At 43.0% G+C, this 19822-nt stretch overlaps 1 protein-coding gene and 1 long non-coding RNA gene across 3 annotated transcripts in view; one reads left to right on the forward strand and one right to left on the reverse strand.

Annotated features, from left to right (window-relative positions):
* Nucleotides 1-5136, forward strand: part of LOC116660957 — a 32009-nt gene extending 26873 nt beyond the window's left edge. For both annotated transcript variants that reach the window (XR_004316664.1, XR_004316665.1), the window contains exon 4: nucleotides 4746-5136. This is a non-coding gene — a long non-coding RNA (uncharacterized LOC116660957). The remainder of the gene's footprint in view (nucleotides 1-4745) is intronic.
* On the reverse strand, nucleotides 473-19476 carry CCL28 (C-C motif chemokine ligand 28). Its single transcript, XM_006191919.3, has 3 exons — nucleotides 19286-19476; nucleotides 7700-7826; nucleotides 473-2656 (listed from the first exon to the last, which is right to left on the reverse strand). The coding sequence occupies exons 1-3, from the start codon at nucleotides 19347-19349 to the stop codon at nucleotides 2467-2469; spliced, it is 381 nt and encodes a 126-aa protein (XP_006191981.1). The 5' UTR covers nucleotides 19350-19476; the 3' UTR covers nucleotides 473-2466.
* Nucleotides 19477-19822: the final 346 nt, after the last annotated feature.

Raw genomic sequence — 19822 nt, forward strand, 5'->3', positions numbered from 1 at the left:
CCACACCTGTTTTCCTGCGTCACCACACCTTTACCTGCCAGGGAACCATAAGTTTGTTCTCTATGTCTGAGTCTGTTTCTGTTTTGTAGATAAGTTCATTTGTGTCCCTTTTTTTTAGATTCCACATATAAGCGATATCATATGGCATTTTTCTTTCTCTTTCTGGCTTACTTCACTTAGAAGGACAATCTGGGAGGTGCTTTTGTCATAAGGGTGGAACCCTTATGAATGGGATTAGTGTTTTGTAAAAGAGGTTCAAGAGAGCTCCCTAGTCCTTTCCACCACATGGGGACACAGAGAGAAGTCTGTAGTCTCCAACCCTGAAGAGAGCCCTCACAAGACACCAAATCTGCCAAAACTGTGCTCCTGGACTTCCCAGCCTCCAGAACTGTGAGAAATAAATGTTTTCAAGCCACCTAGTCCCCGGTGTTTTGTTATAGCAGCCAGAAGGGACTGAGACATTAAGGACTCATTTTTTTCTCAAGATTACCTATTTTATTATATTTTCATATTAAAAAGCATGATGCGGTTGAGTGGAAGAATGCTGTATTTTTTGACAAAAATCTGTCTTTATGTTGAAAAGAAGAACCCAGTGAGGGAGATTTTGCAAAACAAAGGCTATAAATAGTGTGTGATTCCCTCCACTACTTAAGAGTAAAACTCAGTAAAATCTGGTTGGGACCTATTTTAATCTGTGAAGATGGTTATTGCCGGTATCAGCTCTAACAATGCCAGTAGCAACATGTCTTAATTCTGCACCCAAGTAAAACTGTCAGCCCATCCCCTGGCCCTTTGTTGAAGCACCAGATGCACAGATCTTTACCTGAATTCCCCTCCCTCCACCCCACCCCCAGGTCCACACCTTCCAGGATTCACTGCTGGGGCTAATGGGAAAACGGGAAGTGGAGCCCTGGGTAAAAGGCTTGTCTTGGCCGCTTACTGTGTGCCCTTGGGCAAGTCATTTTACCCCTGTGAGCCTCTGGTTTCCTGATCCTTAAAGTGGAAACATCAATACAAAGCCCGCAGGATTGTTGGTAAGAATAAGTAAATCACATGCTAAACTAGTGTCAGTGAGGAGTATTAGACAAAGGAGGTCTGGTGATATTTTAATCTACATCAGGCTCAGCACCTCCGTGTGCTCCATTATCACACTCAAGTCATCCTGGCAACACCACGGGCAGAGCGGACGCTGTGCTTCTGCCATCTGGTGGCTGTTTGTGAAAATTACCTCTTACTCTACATCTCGGAGCCTCTGTGAACAAGGAGGCCAAAAGAGGAGCAGAACAGTGGGGACAGACCCACAACGTAGGGGAAAGGTGGGTTAGGAGTTCAAGGATATAGGCTCCTTATTTAGGAGAGCGTAAAATCATCCCACACCAGACCCAACTCCGGACCCCTTCCCAGTCTGCCCCCAGAACCAACTGGGAGGCAGACAGCTCCCAGAGGAAAGCAGGCATTCCTTTTTAGTGTCAGAATTTGTCAATCCAAACAACAGTAGTTACTCAAACTACGCATTTTAGGTGATATTCAGCTAAAAGTTTTCTATGAAGTAAATGAACTCCACTGTTCATGAACTCTAAATAATGCAATAATATACAAATTCACATAGGAAGCATTCTTACCAAAAATTGTTAAATCCGAATATGATCCTGAGGAAACAGACAAACCAAGAATGTGGAACCAATTCTTGGCCTGGGCTCCTTTTTTTTTTTTTTTTTTTTAATTCATGCCATGGGAAGAAAAAAAAAGAAAAAAAGCAGGGATTTTTTTTAGATGGAATGATACTAAAGAAATATAACAATTAAATTGCAATATGTAAACTTTGGTTGAAAAAAAATCTAATGCTCTGGAAAAAGTTGGAGAAATTTGAATGTGGAATGTTAATACATATACTGTGTATACATATGATGAATTGTTTTTAGGTATAAAGCTGATAGTGTAATTAGACAAAGTCTTTATTCTTGAGGGATGCCAAGTTGTACACTAAAAAATATTTAGGAATAAAGTGTCATGATGTTTGTAACTTCTATTCAAATTGTTTAGCAAAAGAATTATATATTTTTATACATAATGTTTTATATACATACGTACAAAGAGAGAAGAGAGAAAAAAAACAAGTGTGGCAGAATATTAACAAGGATTAATCTAGGTGAAAGGAATACAGGTGTTCATAGAACATTTTCAACTTCTTTGTAGGTTTGGAAAACATCATAATGAAAAAGTTTTTGAAATTAGATCTGTATGCTGCTCTTAAAATATTATATGAAGATAAGTATTCTCTTTTCATTTCATTTTTCAGTTGAATACATTATTGGCTACATTTGCATCTATATAATTGTTCCCTTAAAAAATATATTTTGTTTTGCCCTGTTGGCTTCCAGTAAGGAATATCCACGTGATATAGTTCTAATGAACTATGGCCAAGTTCACTCAGGACTCGTCTGTGTAGCTTCATCTGTACCCTCTCTAATAAGGAGTTTTGTGGCCATGTGTTTCACGCTTCCCCTGATGTGCCCCTTTACTGTTCTTCCTGCCATGGTGTTTCTTCTGGCAAACGTTGCCTTTAGCATCTTTCTTAGCTGCTTGTTCCTTCATCCACTGCTTAATAACATGATTGTGTGCGCTGACGCAGATTCTTCTGCGCTTGACATGAAGGCTGTCAAGAAGAGAAGGGGGAAAAAAAATCACTGACAGAAAGTACAAGTAGATTAAAAACATAGTGAATTTATAGGCAGTTCCCTGTTTTAGACACAGTGTATGTTAGAGACTGAATCCTAAAGCTGAGGACCACAAGGATGAATCTTGACTTGACTACACTTCTGCCTGTGGTTGCTCAGACATCTGCAGAAAGTTTTAAAAGTATTATAAGGAGAAGGAATTGGAGAAGGGAGAGGAGATGGGGAGGGGGAGGGAGGGAGAGGAAAGAAACTAAGTAAACCCAATTCTTTTTCCTGACTCCAAACTTCACCCAGCAAAACCAGTTTCTTCCTAACTGCCCATCTCAAACACATCTGCCTCCATAAGATTTTTCCAGATCCTCACAACTAAATGCCCCTTTTTCCTTTGAATCTCATGGCACCAGTTACGTCTCTTCTGGCACTTAGTTTACTCCATCTTTTATCTGAGTGCCTGTCTCAGACTCTCCTTTCTCTGTGGTGTTATGCTCCTTGAAGGAGGAATAGTCTGGAAGTGTCTTGAAAAGGCCTTGTTCACAGCAGGAATTCAGTGATTAGTTGTAGACATGAAGTCAAAATTGTTCAAAATAAGAACAGTCTGGTTTTATTTCAACAAAACAATCAAAATGTTCTAGGCATCTGTTAACATTTAAATAGAATATAGATCTACACCACGTCTCAGAATGTGTTTTTGTTATCATTTTTCTGTATGAAGTTTTGACATTGGGGTGGGAGAATTCTACAGCACCTTCACAATTTCTGGTACCTAGAAGAATTCTTGTTACAAAAGATATTGTGACTTTTAATTCCCCATCAGACACCATCCAAATCTTAGTAAATGTTGAAAATCCTGCTGGCTCTACCTGTACAATATTTCTATGTCTGAGTAAATTAAAATGCCTCTTTTCTGTAGGGGTAAAAACGGGACTAGAAAATAGGCTGCCATTTCCCCAGATGGAAGAGGAATCATCAGCTAATGTGGGGACTTTTGAAAAAGGGAGGAATGTTGGGAAAGGCTTGAATGAGCTTGAGCATAAAAAGCCCAGAGTGTGGGATTATTCATTTGAAAGAAGTGAGGCATCTTAATAGGAGAACAACACATTCTCCAAGTGTATCCGACTGAGAGGTCTTCAAGAGCAGAGCTCTTTCTCATGGAGGCCAGTTGGTTTGCCTTCAGCTGTTACAGGAGAAATCTTGGCTGGAGCACTAATGTGGAAGAGAAAACAATAAACAAGAAAGAGCTGAAGCTCCTATCCTTCCCGAAGGGCTAAACCCCCCTCTCCCCGTGGTGTCAGCGAGCAGCTGAGCAGACATCCAGTGGACAAAGTCTCTGCCGATACACCCAGATAAGCCCGTCGGTTGCCCCGAGAGAGAACTAGGGCTCGATGCCGTTATTCCGTGGGGAGTGAGGAGCCTCAGGGAGGGGCACCGGCGCTGGGGCTGCAGGAGAGAACTGGATGGGGGAACACAGACAGGATCTAGGGAGGAGGAAAGCCACAGGAGAACAGGCAACACCTGCCAAGTGGGACCCTTCTCAAAGGCCTACCCAGTGGGGCCTCAACATCTCAATGTAATACAAGGAGGGGAACAATTAGCTGCCAGAACACACATCCCAAATCCAAGATGTTCTGATGTTGTAAAACCCTGAAGTTTAAAGATGGCTGATACCCCGACTTGTATCCCACGTGTATTCATCAGGATAAAAAGAGGTGAGGTAATGTGGGCAAGGAGGTAGCCTATTTCACTCTCCCTCCCCTCTCCCCAACTCCACAGTATTCTGATGGACACTGACCCCACCCCACTGTGGATTTCTAGGTGGAGAGTTTTGACTCTAAGAAACCATAAGGCTGTTCCCCTGATTTTTTTCCCCCCACAAGAGAGTTGCTAGAAACAGGCCAACAGATTTAAAGGGATGGACCTGCCGTAGAAATTATACCTATCATTGTTCCCTGAATTTTATTTCTTCACCCATTTCTGTAAGTACAACGGTCCTTCAACAACCACTTTGGAAAAAATACGGAAACCTCTCAAATTACATTATTCAATAACCAAAATTTTTCTTTCCAACAGGTAATGTCTATATGATTCAAGAAACCTCTGCCTTCTGCCCAAGATAAACAACTTTGCATTGTGTTTATGTTTAGAAACAGCTAGAAGCTCTTTAATGAAGTCACTATAGTGGAATTTTAAACGAGCAAACTGCTATCTCAGACGTCAAAAATTACAGTGATCGTTTATAGGGTGTGAAACAAGGGGCCTATTTCTAGGCAGAAAAGGAGAAGGAATTAAATCTAGTGAGTTCACTGTAAGTTAATTTATATTAATTAATTGTGGTTAATAATACATGCTCTTTGGGAATTATATTTCCAATACTTGCAATGTTTTCTGCTTCTAAAACACTTGTCTCCAACCTTAAAGTGTTTATACACATTCAAAATTAGGAGACTACATTTTGGATAAGGAGAGGGATATTCTGTAGTAAAACAATTTGAAAACAAGAGAACGTTTATCTATTTATGTCAAATGTCAGGAAACACAACAGAGATGATCTGTAATTTATGATTACAAAATACTACATAGTCAAATTTCATCTTATCTCAGACCAAGTCATAACTACTCAATATTTTTCTGCTGCCTTTTCTCTACAGAGAGGTCAATTTACAAATCAGTACTTGAATAAAGTATTTTTTAGATCCAAGTGATTGGCTTTATAGTTTTCCTTTTATTAAAATTGAGTCTTCTTTAAAATGAAGCTTGTTTTTGATCATATTTTCCCTTATCGAAGTGAGGACTTACATCATTCCTGTTCACATCATTTCTGTTCCTATACCTTTTAGATCTCTATCTCACCTGCTTATTCCAAAGAAAACTTCTCTGAAAATCCTGTTACCAGTGTATCCCTGATGATCACCTGCATCTGTCTCTTACTCTTACACACACACAGAAACTTTCTCTGGTTCTTTCCCCATGGCTTTCCGGGAGTCCCCTGGGAGCCCTTCCAAGTTCTGAAGGTGACATATGCCATGAGGTGGAAGGAATTGAAAGCAGAGAATTTGGTGTTTCTGAGAGTAGCCAGAGCAGCCTCAGGCAGGTAGACTTCACACCAGTATCCAGAATCTCCAATTCTCCAGAGCATTGGCTATGAACTGCCTATGAATTTTCACTCTCCAACTATTACCAGCACTGTTTATTAAAATTAAATAAAAACTGGTAGACTCTTGGCCAGGCATATAGTAAGGGAGTTTTTCAAAGAAGCTGAGAACTTGAAGCACCCCTCAGAAGGTACCTCATTATCTAGTATTCCCTGGGTTGCTACAGGATACACTGGTTCCCACTGACTAAACTGGGCTGATAGATCCAGTGAGCTGGCATGATTTGAGGAGATGTTGAGAGGGTTTTCCATCCTCTCTTCTCCCACATAGACACTCATGCTTATTCAGAGTTGGAGAGGGGAAAGTAGAGCTCAAATGGTAGAGCACTTGCTTATCCCAAGTCCTGGGTTCAATCCCCAGTACATCCGTTAAAAAGACTAGTAAAAAGTAAATCAATAGACCTAATAAACTCCCCCTCCCCCCCAAAAATAAAAAATACAATGTCTGGGCCAGGAATTGTCTTCCTCTGCACACTGATGCTTAAACTTTGTTGGATCTAAGATCCTTTTGAGGAGCTTATAAAACCAACGACCTTCTCCCTGGAAAAATGCTCCCACATTCATACCCACAAACTTCAGGGGGTTCATGGTCCCCAGACCTGAAGGAAGTCTGTCAGTGGACATCTTCCAAATGCTTCCTCTGCACTTCTAAGAACCCTGTCTTGGAGCAGTGTTTCTCAAAGATGAGTAACGGATGGATTCCTTTGAAAGGGGGCAAGGGGAAACTTAAATCTCAGAGACTAGTCTGCGTGACCCAGTTGGATAGAGTCTCCCGGAGATTCCAGGAGGGCAGACTATTTTGTTATTGCTGCATCTCTTGCATATAGAATGGTGCTTGGTACATCATAGCTAATCAGTAAAATATTTGTGGAATTCATTTAATAAATAAAGAGGTTCCCCAGTGACTCAGCAACTCAGGCATAAGCAGTGGGCTTATATGTAGCCCAAAGGGCTCATCAGTGTCACCTTGGAGTCCTGCTGAAACCAGCACTCCTGGGAGATGCCCAGTGTGGGAGTTTGGGGAGAGCATGCTATGTGTAGTCCCACCATCACTTCTTTTTCCCCACCACCACTTTTGAGAGCCTTTGGAAGTATACCATGTTCTGAACGAAGACACCTAACTTCACACCCCATTTGTGCCATTCACTCGCTGTCTGTCACCAAGTGAACTATGTAGTCTCCCCAGTGACAGCGTTCTCCTGTGTGACATGGAGATAATGTGTGCCTTCCTCACAGCATTACTGTCAGAATCCAGATTTACTACATACCAGTGCCTCGCGGAATTTAAACTCTGGGGAGACGTTAAGTACATCTAAGTCCAAAGTTCTGAATAACTGGGTCAGGGGTGGGGATAGGAGGGGTGAGAGGGTTCACCATGTGCCAGTGGCTCAGAATCAGAAGCAAAGGAGGGCATCGGAACTTGACTGCGTGGACCACCTGTGACAGGTACGGACGTCTCTACACATCTGTTTGAATGTTACGTGCACACTTGACGAATTCAGATAGTAAAAATGACAGCAATCCATTTACTTGCTGAAAAAAAGTTAGCAAAAGCCATGAAGTAGAACAGAGTCGCCTTCTGTTTTTGCTTTTGTTCTCACTCAGAATGTCCCTCGTTTTGCTTAGGAAGGTCGTGCACATAGCCTGATGACTGAAGGCACGTAGCCCTCAGCGCAGCACCGCAGGGCGGGGAGCAGAGGGCTACCCTGGGGCTCTGGACGCCCCGGGACCTTCACTCCGCTCTCCCCTCCCAGGTTTAAGTGAGTCTTTGTATGTTGTGTAACAGGCAAAGCCTCTCTGACCTAGACCTGTTGTCCATTGGTGGAGAAGTGGTCTCTGTGCAGGTTTAGGCCTCCTGCGGCAGCAAACTCACATGACAGCAGCCAAGTCACAATCCCCGTCAGCTCTCTGAATGCGACACACATTCACTCTTTCCAGAAGCCTTCTGGAAATATGATGTGAAACCTCGGTGCAGCAGCTGGAGGCAATGGGGAGTATGGCTAAAAGAAGAAAAGGAAGAAATGTTAAATCTTACAGCTTATACAACACTGGCCTGGCGCCCGTCTCAAAGACTCCAGAGAAACAATGTCAATCCACTTGAGCAAGGGGCTAACACTCACTGGGGGGCCCTATGTATGCAGATCCGGGGACGGGACACGTCTCTACCTTCCAGAACTCACACTATATTTGGGGAAGATAAAACTAAGTGCAAAGACATAAAATATATGAAGAGATGAAAAATAGCTCCAGACAATGACCTTGGTGGGGTTGCAGATAGGACTTGATTAAAGAAGAAGTGAGGTTGACAGGGTGTCCCACAAGCTCAGAAGAGAGGAACCATGTGGGCCTCTGGAGCAGGTTTGACATTTACCCACTGGGGAAGGACTTGACTCAATCTTGGAGGACTTGGATGGGTGAAGAAAACCTGAGAAGACTTGTCCAGGCTAAATGAAGTACATGGTCTAGAGTTCTGAGATAGGAAAGCCCAGGGCACGTTTAGGGTTTGGAGAGGAATAGACCACTATGTCTGAACTGAGTGGCTGGGAAGGTGAGTGATGGGAGATATGGTTCAAAAGATAGACCGAGGTCACACCTCTGAGGCCTTGTATGTCTGTCTAAGGAGGTTTATCTTTTATGAAATGGAGTCCATTTAAGATTTGTGAATGAGGAAGGGTTTTAGGAAAACCTGTCTTGATAAACAAGTGGGGAGCGATGGGGGCAGAAAGTCAAGTTAGGAGGAACTGATGTTGTCCAGCTATAAGGAGGAGATGGCAACACAAATCCGAAAGGAAATCTAACCCCACACTGAAATGTGTTTCTGCAAATTCGTAAGGCCACGTGCACACAGTATTCTCCCGTGCTCCCCATAATGCATTGGGTAGCTTTCTCTGTTTTTCTGTTATTTGAAAAAGTTTGTGTAAGACAAGGATTGTCTGTTCCTCGTGTTTGGTAAAACCTCTAAAACCATCTAGGCCTGATTTCTGTCTGAAGAAAAGATGTTCAACCTTAACTTCATTTCCTTAACAGTTGTATGTTTATTTAGATTTTTCTATAACTTCTTGAGTTAATTTTGATAGCTTTCTAAGAAATTGTCCATTTAATCTACAATTTCTAATGTATTGCTGATACTGAGCAGGACCCTGTGAACACCTCCCCCCCACCAAACCCTGCCTCTTGTTTATAGAAAAGCTGAAGGAAGTATCCCAGGCCTCCCAGAGTCATAGAAGAGCAGGCTCAAGCAGTTCATTAGGACAAGCCTGCGGGCATTGGGGTTGGCAATGACTCTGACAACCTATCTCAGTGATTAACTGAGATTACTTCTCCCTTTCTCTTTAAAACTTTCATAGCTGAAAAGAATCTTTGGAGATTTTGGGGGGGCGGGCTGTGCCCACCAGATTGCGGGCATTCTGGTTAAAAACAACTTTCCTTTTTATTACCAAGGCTGTTGCCCAGGATCATACCCCTGCCCCTCCTTTGAGTAGAAATCAATTACTCTTAAGTCTCAGGAGGCAACTGCAATCAGAAGAACCAATAGAGTCCAAGATGGTGGAGGATATGACTTCCAGTGGGCCTTGAGCCTCATTATACACTCATTATAATTCATTAGCATGCTAAGTGACACACCACCAGCACCATGACAGTTGACAATTGCCATGACAACAACCGGAAAAGCCCATACAAGGACTGAAAAGTCCGTACAAGGACTGACTGGTTCCACCACAGCTGGAAAGAGGACATTATGCCGAAGACTCTCATAAAAGTCTATGTGACCCGACCCAAGCTGGAGCTGTCTCCACCGGCCATCTTGGATGGCAGCTCCCTACTCAAGCGCTTCCTTTCCCTGCTCGAGCACTTTCCTTCCTTTTCCTCTTTTGAGAAATAAAAGCAGTTTTCGTTCTGTCCCTCTGCCTCAGCTGTGAATTCTTTCCAGCTGGCAGGCAAGGACCCACACCACACTTTGGTTGGCCTCCTAATTTAAGGGGTCTCACTATCCCCTAACATTGTCACTGAAAGTTCAAAACTTGCCACCCCAAAATATGCCATTCTGGCATGTTGATGATTTTAAGTTAAAATCACTTAAAAAAAAAAAACAAAAACCAGCAGATGGAGAAAGGGCACTCTGTGCTGAAAGCCAGAGAGAAAACTTCCAAGTAAAAGGTGGTCTCCCTGCACCTGGGGAAGAAAGATATTTTTTGGTAGGGGAGGGTGGCAGCAGCCCCTCTGGGTGAAGTGGGATTGTGTCTCCACACTATGGGAAGTGGAGGCCACGAAAAAACTGTACAAACAAACCTTGTTAAACTCGCCCTTATCTTCCTAGTCACTTTTCCATGCTTATCTGCCCTAGGCCAAGTTCCTTTGTCTTTCCACGTTTTCACAATTACCACTCTCTGTCCAAATAGTTATATAAGCCATAACTCTACTGCTTTTTTGAGTCTTCATTTCTTTATGGAGCTTCCCACGTCAAACAAAACTTAAACTAAATCAATTTATATGCTCTTCTCTTGTTAATTTATCTTTCATTACAGGGGCCCTGGTAGAGAACCTAGAAAGGTAGAGGAAAGTTTTTTTTTCCCCTCCCCTGCATCACAATATTACCTTACCGTATCTATAGTTAAGACTTCTTTTTTATTCTACAGTGTTTCAAGAAGTAGTTCCTGGGCAAAGTAATAGTTTCTGTGCAAAGTAACCGTTTAAAAACTTGGATCGAAATAATAAATAAAATATATTTATAAATTTACAAATACCACTTGGTTAGAGACTTAAAAATGCATTCGAGTCAGAGGTTAAAGGTGATATCACAAAATATTTATTCCGGAAAAGAGTGGAGGTACTACCTATTGTAACAGGTGGGATACAGCTAAATTTAGCCTAAATGCACTTATTTAAAACACAAACACGATAAAATAATTGTGCGTCCAACTCACGACCGTAAAAAAGGAAAATCAGAGAAAACCAATACAATACGGGGAAAAGACCCAAGCACGACGCTGCGCCGCTTTACGGCTGTCGCACTACACGTACATGTAGGCCAGGCGGCCGTGGACCGGAGAGGAGAGCGGGGGAACCGGAGACCAGGTGTGGGAACGGAAACCCCAGCCCAAGGAAGGGGCGGAGGAGGAGTGCGGAGCGGCAGCAACAGGAAGCGGGTGGTGCTGGTCGTTGTCTGTCTGGGCCACGTCCGCCGCCGCTTTTCCGGTCTGCGCCTGCGCAACCTGCTCGGCGCCGCTGTCAAGGTGGGGCGGCTTTTCTCGTGCGCGCGCGCGCGCGTGTGTGGCGTGTGTGTGGCGCAGGGAGAGCACGTGAGCGGAGGAGCGGTTCACGTGTAATAAGTACTGCGCCTCGGGGAGGGTGGAGTCCCAGACCCGCGCGGCGCGGCAGCTCACAAGGCCACGGACGCCTGCCGGCGTGAGCCTCCCCTGCGCGACCCGGGGAACTGCAGGCACCTGCGCGGCTTCGGCCCGGACCCTGGACGCAGCGCGAGTCCCGCCTCTGCCTCGCGGCTCCTGGGGACGCGCTTCCGCGGTGCGGGCAGCGGGCCGGGGCGCGCACGGCCAGGCCTGGCCTACCGACGGCTGCCTTTCAGAGTTGTAGGAAAATATTAGTTGTGTTGTGCACGTCTTTCCTACCTCCGTTAGCGTTCTGATTGATCAGTTTCTTTTGGCGGGGGTGGAGGAGGCATTAGGTTCTTTGCTTTTTTAATGGAGGTACTGGGGCTTGAATTTAGGACCTCGAGCATGCTAAGCGTGCACTCTGCCACTGAGCTATACCCTACTTCCTTGATTGGTCAGTTTCTGATGCGCGTACGTAAAAAAATCTTACACTATTGTTGAGATTATGTCAGATTTTCTTGTCAGTCTGTTCACTTTTACAGTATATCACTTGGGGTTATATTTTCTAACGCATACGAGTATCTTCCTCGTCCTTCCCGGGATTGGAGTAGAAGGACTAGACTCAGGTGCCAAATTTGAAGGGGCACCAAAAAATTCAGTAATCAAGATGAATCATATTTTAATGCAATACTTTAAAAATAAGAATTAGAACAAAAAAATTATATAGTAAATAAAATACTGCAGTTTTAAATAAAAACAAAATCCGACCCTGCAGTTGCACGACTCACCTTGGTCGCATCACTTGCCTCACCCTGTGCTCAGCCCTGGATGAACTTTGGTGAATTGATCATATTCATCTTTCCTTTAAGATTCCGCTAGTGCTGTTACAGACCTTTCGTATTGTTTTTTCTGGTATTAATAGTGTGACACTAAATTTTTGGTTAAATTTTTTATCCACCTTACTTTGTTTCATTTTGTTATCCTTTTTCTTTGCTTTTCCCCCTAGTGTTGGTAAATTTTTTACATTTCCTTTGTTAATTTTTTTTAACTGAAAACTTAGGCTTTGTAAGGTTAAGGAAAAACTTTCTTGGGAAAGTAGCAACAGTATCTCAACAAACGTTTTTGGATTTGAATCATTTGAGTAAGGGTATTATTTTACTAGTGAAAGTGATTATTACATCAGTAAAGTTCATAAGCATTTATTGAGCGCCTGCCTTGTATCACTGTTCCCGGTGCTAAGTATACAAAAATTAGTAAGTCATGACACCTGCCCGCCGAGTCCCTACAGTAGCAGCTGTTTTCCTAACATTATCTCAAAATACCTCCCTGCTGCATGTAACATTGTTACCCATTCCTTCCAAAAATTTACAGTATCCCTGGTTTACAAGACACTAATTCTGCTAATATAGTCATCGCTCTGTATCCAACTGAGGGTGTTATCTCTTGCGACTTTAAATTTACTCCTTTTCCTTTTCTCATCTCATTTACCCATTATTTATAGTTACCCAAGCCAGAAACCCATGGTCATTCCTTCCTCCTTCTGCACTCCCACAGCCAGTCACAAACTCCTGTTAAAATTCACTCCCTGAACATTTCTTATCTTTGTCTCCCCTTTCTCATCCCTGTTCCCGCTGCCCAAGTTCAAGACCTCATCAGTTGGCTCCTGCCCTACTGAGCTTCCCACTTGCCTCCTTTCTCCCAGCCTTACCCTTTCCCTACATGAATCTGTGTTCTTGCAGCACTCTGAGCTTTCCTGTCTTTACCATGTGTAAAGTTAAGAGTTTATTCGACTATGTCTCTTGACTGTGAACTCCCTTGGGATATCTTTGTACCCATGCCCCATAGCACAGTGCCTGGCATTAGTGCTCAATGTCACTTAAGCTGATCTGAGCTCTGGGTAATGGAGAATGAATAAGGGTTTTTCTTTAGTTAATCTGAAGACATTTGTTCCCCAGTACTTCTCACAGCATGGATACTGGAGTGGTCAGGGGATAGTCTTGAAGGGGGTTGGATAATTTTGTTCCAGAGACATGCCGACAGGCATTACTGCACAGTCACTAGGCGTGTGGAGACAGACTACCAGGTTCAAGTCCTGGCCCTGCTACTTACTAGCTGATGTTGGGTGCATTACTTCTCTGTATCTCAGTTTCTTTATCTGCAGTTTGGGGATAGTAATAGCACCTGCCTCATAGGGTTGTTGTGAGGCTTGTATGAGTTTATACACATACGTGCTTAGAACAGGGGTGACATAGTGAACAATACGTGGAAACAAAAAAGACATCACCTGGAGGTCAGTATACAGCACAGTACCAGCTCCAGGTGTCACTGTGGAATGTGTCCTTTTTTCAATTTATTGCTCCTAAGCTTCAAATTCACCTTTAATTGCCTATTTTATGAAGTTAAGATGGACCCTTGTAGTGTAAGTACCTGACAGTCAGCTTTTTTGATTGTAATGTAAGTGCCTGGCATTAAGCTTTTGATTGCCAAGGCATCCATTTTAAAGAATAAACGTGTTGCCAGCTGCACAACTAGGTGAAGAGCCAGGCTGCCCCATCCTTGAAGTTCTCCTTTTAGAAAGCATACTCCCCCTTCCCTGTGAAGAACTTTCCCCTGCAAACTGTAGGGCAGACTGAATTGGTGTTTTGTTTTTGGTCATTCAGTGAGCCATGTCTGTGCCTTCTCCAACAAGGTCTGGATCACAGCTGGTCAGAGAAGGGGTGTAGGATCTCTTCCTTAAATACTCTTACTTTGCCGTAGGAATATCTGCTATTCCTATATTCTTTCCTGTCCTCTTCTTTCTGTTTTGAGTAGACAGATAGCTAGATATGAGCAGAGAAAGTGGGGCATGGGCTAAATGGCCCATACATCTTGTGAATAATGGGGGTCCTTGGGCAGACCAAAGCAGGAACCTCTGGACTGATAAGAAATGACACATTTGGGTTGATAAGTGTTCTGGAGGCAGATAAAGAAAGGTGGCATATGTCAGGCATCTCTGGTGTCTGAATGTAACCTCTTATGCCCTCTGAATGTAACCTTTTGCTCATGCCATTATTACAGTCATTCCAATAAAATTACCCTTGCAGGTCAGAAGTTCCCATCATGCACTGATGTCATGACACTTCTGATCAAGACTAAATAAGGATAAAAATCCCTCCTCCCCTCGGGAAGGTGGAGCTGGGATGGAAATCAGAAAATATGACCCCAGACCCCTCTCTCTCCAGTGAATATTCCACCTGTTCATTTTCACACCCCATATAACCATCTTGCCAAAGAAACTCAGCACAGCTACTCACCTAAGTCTGCCTGCTCTCCCCTTGAAAGCATACTATCACTTAATAAATCCTCACTTTACTTTCTTGACCTCTGTGTCTTGTCTCCGAGTTCTTTCTGCTGAATGAGAACCTACTCTCCATTAACATTTCTAGCCTATCTCTTGTTATAGTTGATAATTAGTTGTGTTAATTCTCTGTTCAAATTATTGTCTGGTTTCTGTCCCTTGATTGGACTCTGATTGATAATGGATGAAACTTTAATGTTCCAAATTGTTCCAGGAAGTTATTTGTTGTCTGTTAAGATGAATGATGCAAACTTTTAAGAAATGACTGTGTGTTGAACAGATACACTGTTACCTATGATTAAGTGGAAAAAAATGTAAGTGAAACAATATGTAGATTCTGGTCTGTGATTTTGCAGTTTATAAGAAATATATATATTTTGACATTCAGATGGCTGAAATATAGCTCATTCAGACGACCAAGTATATTTTTCAATATGTTTGATCTTCAAATATATGTGAGTTCCTGGCTCACAGCTCCCAAAACTCTTGGAATTTCCTGAGTGATAAGAGCAATGGAAGCATCATTTGGTTTCTTATCTTCAGTTCCAGAAAACACTTCAAAGTCATAAAGGTGAAACAGGTGTCGTTATTCATAACAAACCCTTTCTACCACGTCTCGGCTTATGTTAATGAAGGTAACTTTTGTAAAGCACCTAAGGATGTGGCCTGGTCACCAGGGCAACCAACCATGAATAGAGGGTTAGAACTTGTAGTCCCACCCCCTGATTTCCAGGGAGGAAAGAAGGGCTGGAGGTTGAATCAATCACCAATGGCCAAGGTGTTAATCAATCATGCGTACGTGATGAAGCCTCCACAAAATACAGAAGAAAAAAAAAAAAAAAAGCAGGGGATAGATTTAGAAGCTTCCACACTGGAGAACCAGCATGCTTCCAACATGCCACCAGTCTGGGCCCCAAGATCCTCAAGGACAGAAGCTCCTTTGTTTGGGACCTTGCCCTGTGTATCTCTTCGTCTAGCTATTGATTTGTTTTCTTTGTAATAAATCAGTAATCTAGAGAGAAAACAGGTTTTTCTAAGTTCTCTGAGCCATTCTAATAAATTGATCGAACCCAAGGATGGGAATCTTTGGAACCTACCTCCCATTTGTAGCTGGTTGGTCAGATGCACAGATAACAACCTGGGCTTGCTACTGGCATCTAAAGTGGGGGGTAGTGAGCCCTTTCCTTGTGGAAGCTCAGTCTGTCTCTGGGTAGATAGTGTCAGAATAGAGAGTTCAATTTTGTTTTTTGGTGTGGCGAAACGTATACACACACACATGTTGGAACTGGGTCCGGGAACCCTTTTCTGGTCCTATTTTTAAAAATCTTTGTGGCTATGTGTGGTTAAGCAGTTCCCCAAGTTCATATGGTTTGAATTCTGACTTGGCCTTTTGGAGTCCAAAGTCCAGACTCTTTCCAGTATCCAAGCATCTCTTAAACTGGGCTTCATTGACCTCTGGGAGGGGCCCTTGGATGTGTTCTCAGGGTCCATGAGCTTTACAGATGATGCCTGAATTTAATATGTCATCTCAGTGATAATCTTTAAATAGACATGCATGGTCTGGACCTTCTGGAAGACCATCTTAAAGAAACACTTGCAGGAGATTTGAATTTTGCTTTAGGTTTATGCTAGTGCTGTTACCAAGTCGGATACTACCTTAATTGTCCCACATCGATCAGAAGAGAACAGAGCGGAATTTCAAAATGGGTTGTGTGCTAAGGGGGGGGGGGGCAAAATTATACCATCATGGTTCAATAGGAAAAGGTGGTGGAAAAACACTTCTTATTTGGAACAGGGTAGTTTATGCACATAAAGCTTGAAATCTTTGCTTCAAGTATCAGTGCTATATTTGTGTTTGGAATGGTGATTTTAGTTTGGGCCAAACATTAACTGTTACATTAAATTAATATTGTTACATTTAAATCTTGGCTTTGTAGTTGTATTTTTACTTAAAATTTATTTTGGCTTTATAATTGCAGAAGAGGTATATTCACAAGGGTTTTATACCTAGTTTTATGCTTATACATCAAGTGATGTAGTGAAATAATTTAGGAATCATCATTGAGAATAAGAATGTTTTCCATTAAAGGGACCTGTATATAACTGAAATTTGAGAAAATTGCTATCATATCACTCTGTTTCTCTGGACACAGAAAAGGGTATTTTAAGAAAAAACACCCTGAACTACATAATAGATACGATGATTGGATTTTTTAATAAAATTTAGACACTTAATCCAACAATGTCATTGAACTCAGGGAATGCAGGACCTGTTGTTTTAATTAAAGGGCACACTTGGAGAGAAACTGAAGGGCACATTTACTGAGCACATCATGTCTGGCCTCTTGGGAACTACTCCTGGTGAAGTGGAGAGCCCCACTGTGCAGAACAACTTTCAAGTCCAAATGTATATTTTTGGCAACTCTCTCTAGTGAGTCTCCTATGATTAAAACAAAAGATGTTTTCTATTAGGATGCAAACAGCCAGTCCCTAGCAAGTATCTAATTAGGAGCCATCCTACTCTGAGAAAGTGGGTTGTCAGAGGAAGCCAATTTGGGACTCAGTGAAGCAAAATCCTCCAACTTGTGTCTGCTGGACAAAAATGGACCCTTAGTCTTTAATGTATAATAAAAACAGCAAGGCCCACAAAGCCCTAGATCGTGGCTTTAAGTAATCTGGCTCTTGGCTGCTGGATGATAGACATTTTTATGGACTCATCTGAGTTCTGGGAGCCAGCAGCCACGTCAACAGGTATGGAGTATGCCCTATCTTTGGGTAGAATCCAGGGTTTTTAATTATGGATAAGTCAACTGCTTCCTGGTTTATGCGGAACATTTTGGAAATGCCAATCACTGAGCCATCACATCAAGATGGCCACTTCAGGCAACATTAAGCTAATGGAACATTTAATGTCTAGAAAAACAAAATGTATTTCCCACAGTCCCAAACTGGCATGGGCCATTTCCCTATCCCCTCCCCCAGCCGAAGACAATTGCCAAGGCCACCTATACTTCCTTCCCTGCACTCCTCAGTATTTACCTCCCTCCTTCCAAGCCTGACTGTCCCCCCAGCCTGAATCCCAGGTAGCCTCCCACAGGGTACCCGAGACACACAGACACTTGAATGGAAGTTTGCTACGGAAAGCAGTGTGGTTTGCTCTCTCAGTTCCATGACTGTTCTTAGGCTTAACCCCGACATCACTTATTTTTAAATGGCAGAAAGTTGCACTTCTCAGACAATGTGATTTTCCTACGACCCAAACTGCCTTAGGAAAAGCCCCAAGACTAACCCAGAAAGTTACTGTTGGGTCTTCTCAGTTCTCTTTCTTATCATCACCAGCTGCTCCTTTTCATACACCTTTGTGTTTTGCTGTCCCACCCTTTCTGCCAGAACTCAGTTCCTTGGAAACCTTGGCTGTGGGTCTGCCAGGGCTTCCCTCATTCCCCTACGCGCTCCGCCTGCCCTTCCTTCCCTCTCCTGTAGGAGGGCTGGTGCTGCTGCTGCTGCTGCAGCTGCTGCAGGGACAGCTGGAAACAGGCCAGGAAGCCGAAGTGGGAGATGTATGCACCTTTACTTCAAAGCTTTATGGAAAAAGAATTGCATTTCCAAAACTAGGAGTAAAGCCTTAGCAGGTGGACTTTTGGAAACAATGGATGTGATTCCTAAAATTTCAATAGTGAAATTCTTTGAAAATTTACAGAAACATATAAAATGACAAACTTTTTGTCTTGAAAAGACAGATGGATAGAGATGAAGAACGGATTATCCAGATGTTTCCTGTGCACAGTAATGCAAGCCCAGTGCATCGGGCACTTTAATGGGGTCCCTAAGCAAATGCCTACAGGAACCAGGCAGTAGATAAGGTGATAGCCAGCTCCAGAGAAAGACTGAGGCTACTCAGCTCTAATTCTTGCCAGGAAATGTGGAACCGGTTTTGCCAGCTCTGATTTTTCAACAGAAGCTCTAAAATCCAATTGTGTCTGTGTGTGTGTGTATTAGTCTGTGTATATGAAATCTGTCAATTTAAAAATGTTGGCTTAATTTTTATAAAAGCAGATCAAACAAGACTTACATTTCACCCCTGTTCTGAATTTAGAGAATCCCATTCAGGGTAAAGTTTCAGAAAAGAAAAGTCAAATCAGTCAGGTATTAAATACCTATATTTAGGGTTTCCTTAAAAAATTAGAAAAGATTGCCTCTAGTCCAAGTGCAGTTATAATCTCCATATCTATGCTAGCAGCTCACAACTGAAGTTCTCTTTGATGTAATTTGTGTGCTTCAGTCTCTTTTATCCTGTGTCTCATTTTTAAGATCAGATTGAAGTTTTGGTTTTCAGTACCCACACGGCTGACTTTGTTCAGAAAGCTTGCAACTTACCAAGCCATAAACCAGAAGGGCAAGTCTGTCTTTCTTCAGAAACATGCACGTTTGTATTCGGACAGTTTAGCTGGTCCGGGTGAAGGGGGAGACAGTTGGATAATAGGGGCTTTCCTCCAACCTCTACCTGGGGGTTGTCTAAAACACTGTCATCAGAAAAGGAATCACTGCTCAAAGTTGCACTGGTGTGGAGGGATCTGATCCTCCTGGTGGCAAATTACTGATATTCCTGTTTAAATGAGGTTCCTTCCCGAAATTGCCTCTTGGAGATGAGGAATTCAAACCTATGCCATTCTTGTGTAGATATTTGGAAATTCATGCCCCTAATTGTTAGAGTACTTTGCTCCTTCCAGCTCCATCTTGGAAGGCAGCCCCCCCTTCCACTGGAGGCTTAGATAGCCAGCCCCCAACTCACCTTCCGAGGGATGAAGAGCCACACAGGCAGCCAAGGCCATGAGAGCGAGTCCTGTCTGCTGCATGCCTGCCTGCCCCAGCAGCTCCACGCCGCAGGTGAGGCTGTAAGATCAGGAAATGAGGCTAAAAGTGTCCTTGGGTGCAGAGAAAGAGCAAGGAGGAAAGCAAGCCAGAAAGCCCCGCCCTAGGAGGTACTGGAGAACCTAGTTCTTTCCTTGAGATCAGGCTTGCTCTTGAGCACAGAGCTGCGTTCAACCACCAGGGCGCCAGGCGACGTCCCTGGTGATCTGACATCTGGTGAGGTCATTGTGAGTTGGAGGTGTGCATCAGAACTTGGGAACCATTCAGAAAAATAGCTCCCTATGTGAATTCCTCCACAGCCTTATAAATCAGAATTTAGGAGTAGGTGACCAGTAATTTGAATTTTTAGAAAGCCTCCATAGGTGATTCTGATGGACAACTCTATTGAGAACCATTGCATAAAGGAATCAGAGTTTTTAAGTAGCTTGTTAAAACAGTTTCTGGGGACAAAGGTGGC

The sequence above is a fragment of the Camelus ferus genome, chromosome 3, assembly GCF_009834535.1.
Source record: "Camelus ferus isolate YT-003-E chromosome 3, BCGSAC_Cfer_1.0, whole genome shotgun sequence".
In the NCBI taxonomy this organism is placed as follows: Eukaryota; Metazoa; Chordata; class Mammalia; order Artiodactyla; family Camelidae; genus Camelus; species Camelus ferus.

What these genes read in the sequence shown, in the direction of transcription:
- CCL28 (XM_006191919.3), bottom strand. Translation starts at nt 19,349, where the DNA reads ATGCAGCAGACAGGACTCGCTCTCATGGCCTTGGCTGCCTGTGTGGCT. An exon ending in GGCTCTTCATCCCTCGGAAG is followed by an intron (nt 7,827 to 19,285) that starts GTGAGTTGGGGG and finishes TTCTTCTTTTAG; the next exon opens with CCATACTCCCCATTGCCTCC. An exon ending in TGTGACTTGGCTGCTGTCAT is followed by an intron (nt 2,657 to 7,699) that starts GTGAGTTTGCTG and finishes TCTTCTTGACAG; the next exon opens with CCTTCATGTCAAGCGCAGAA.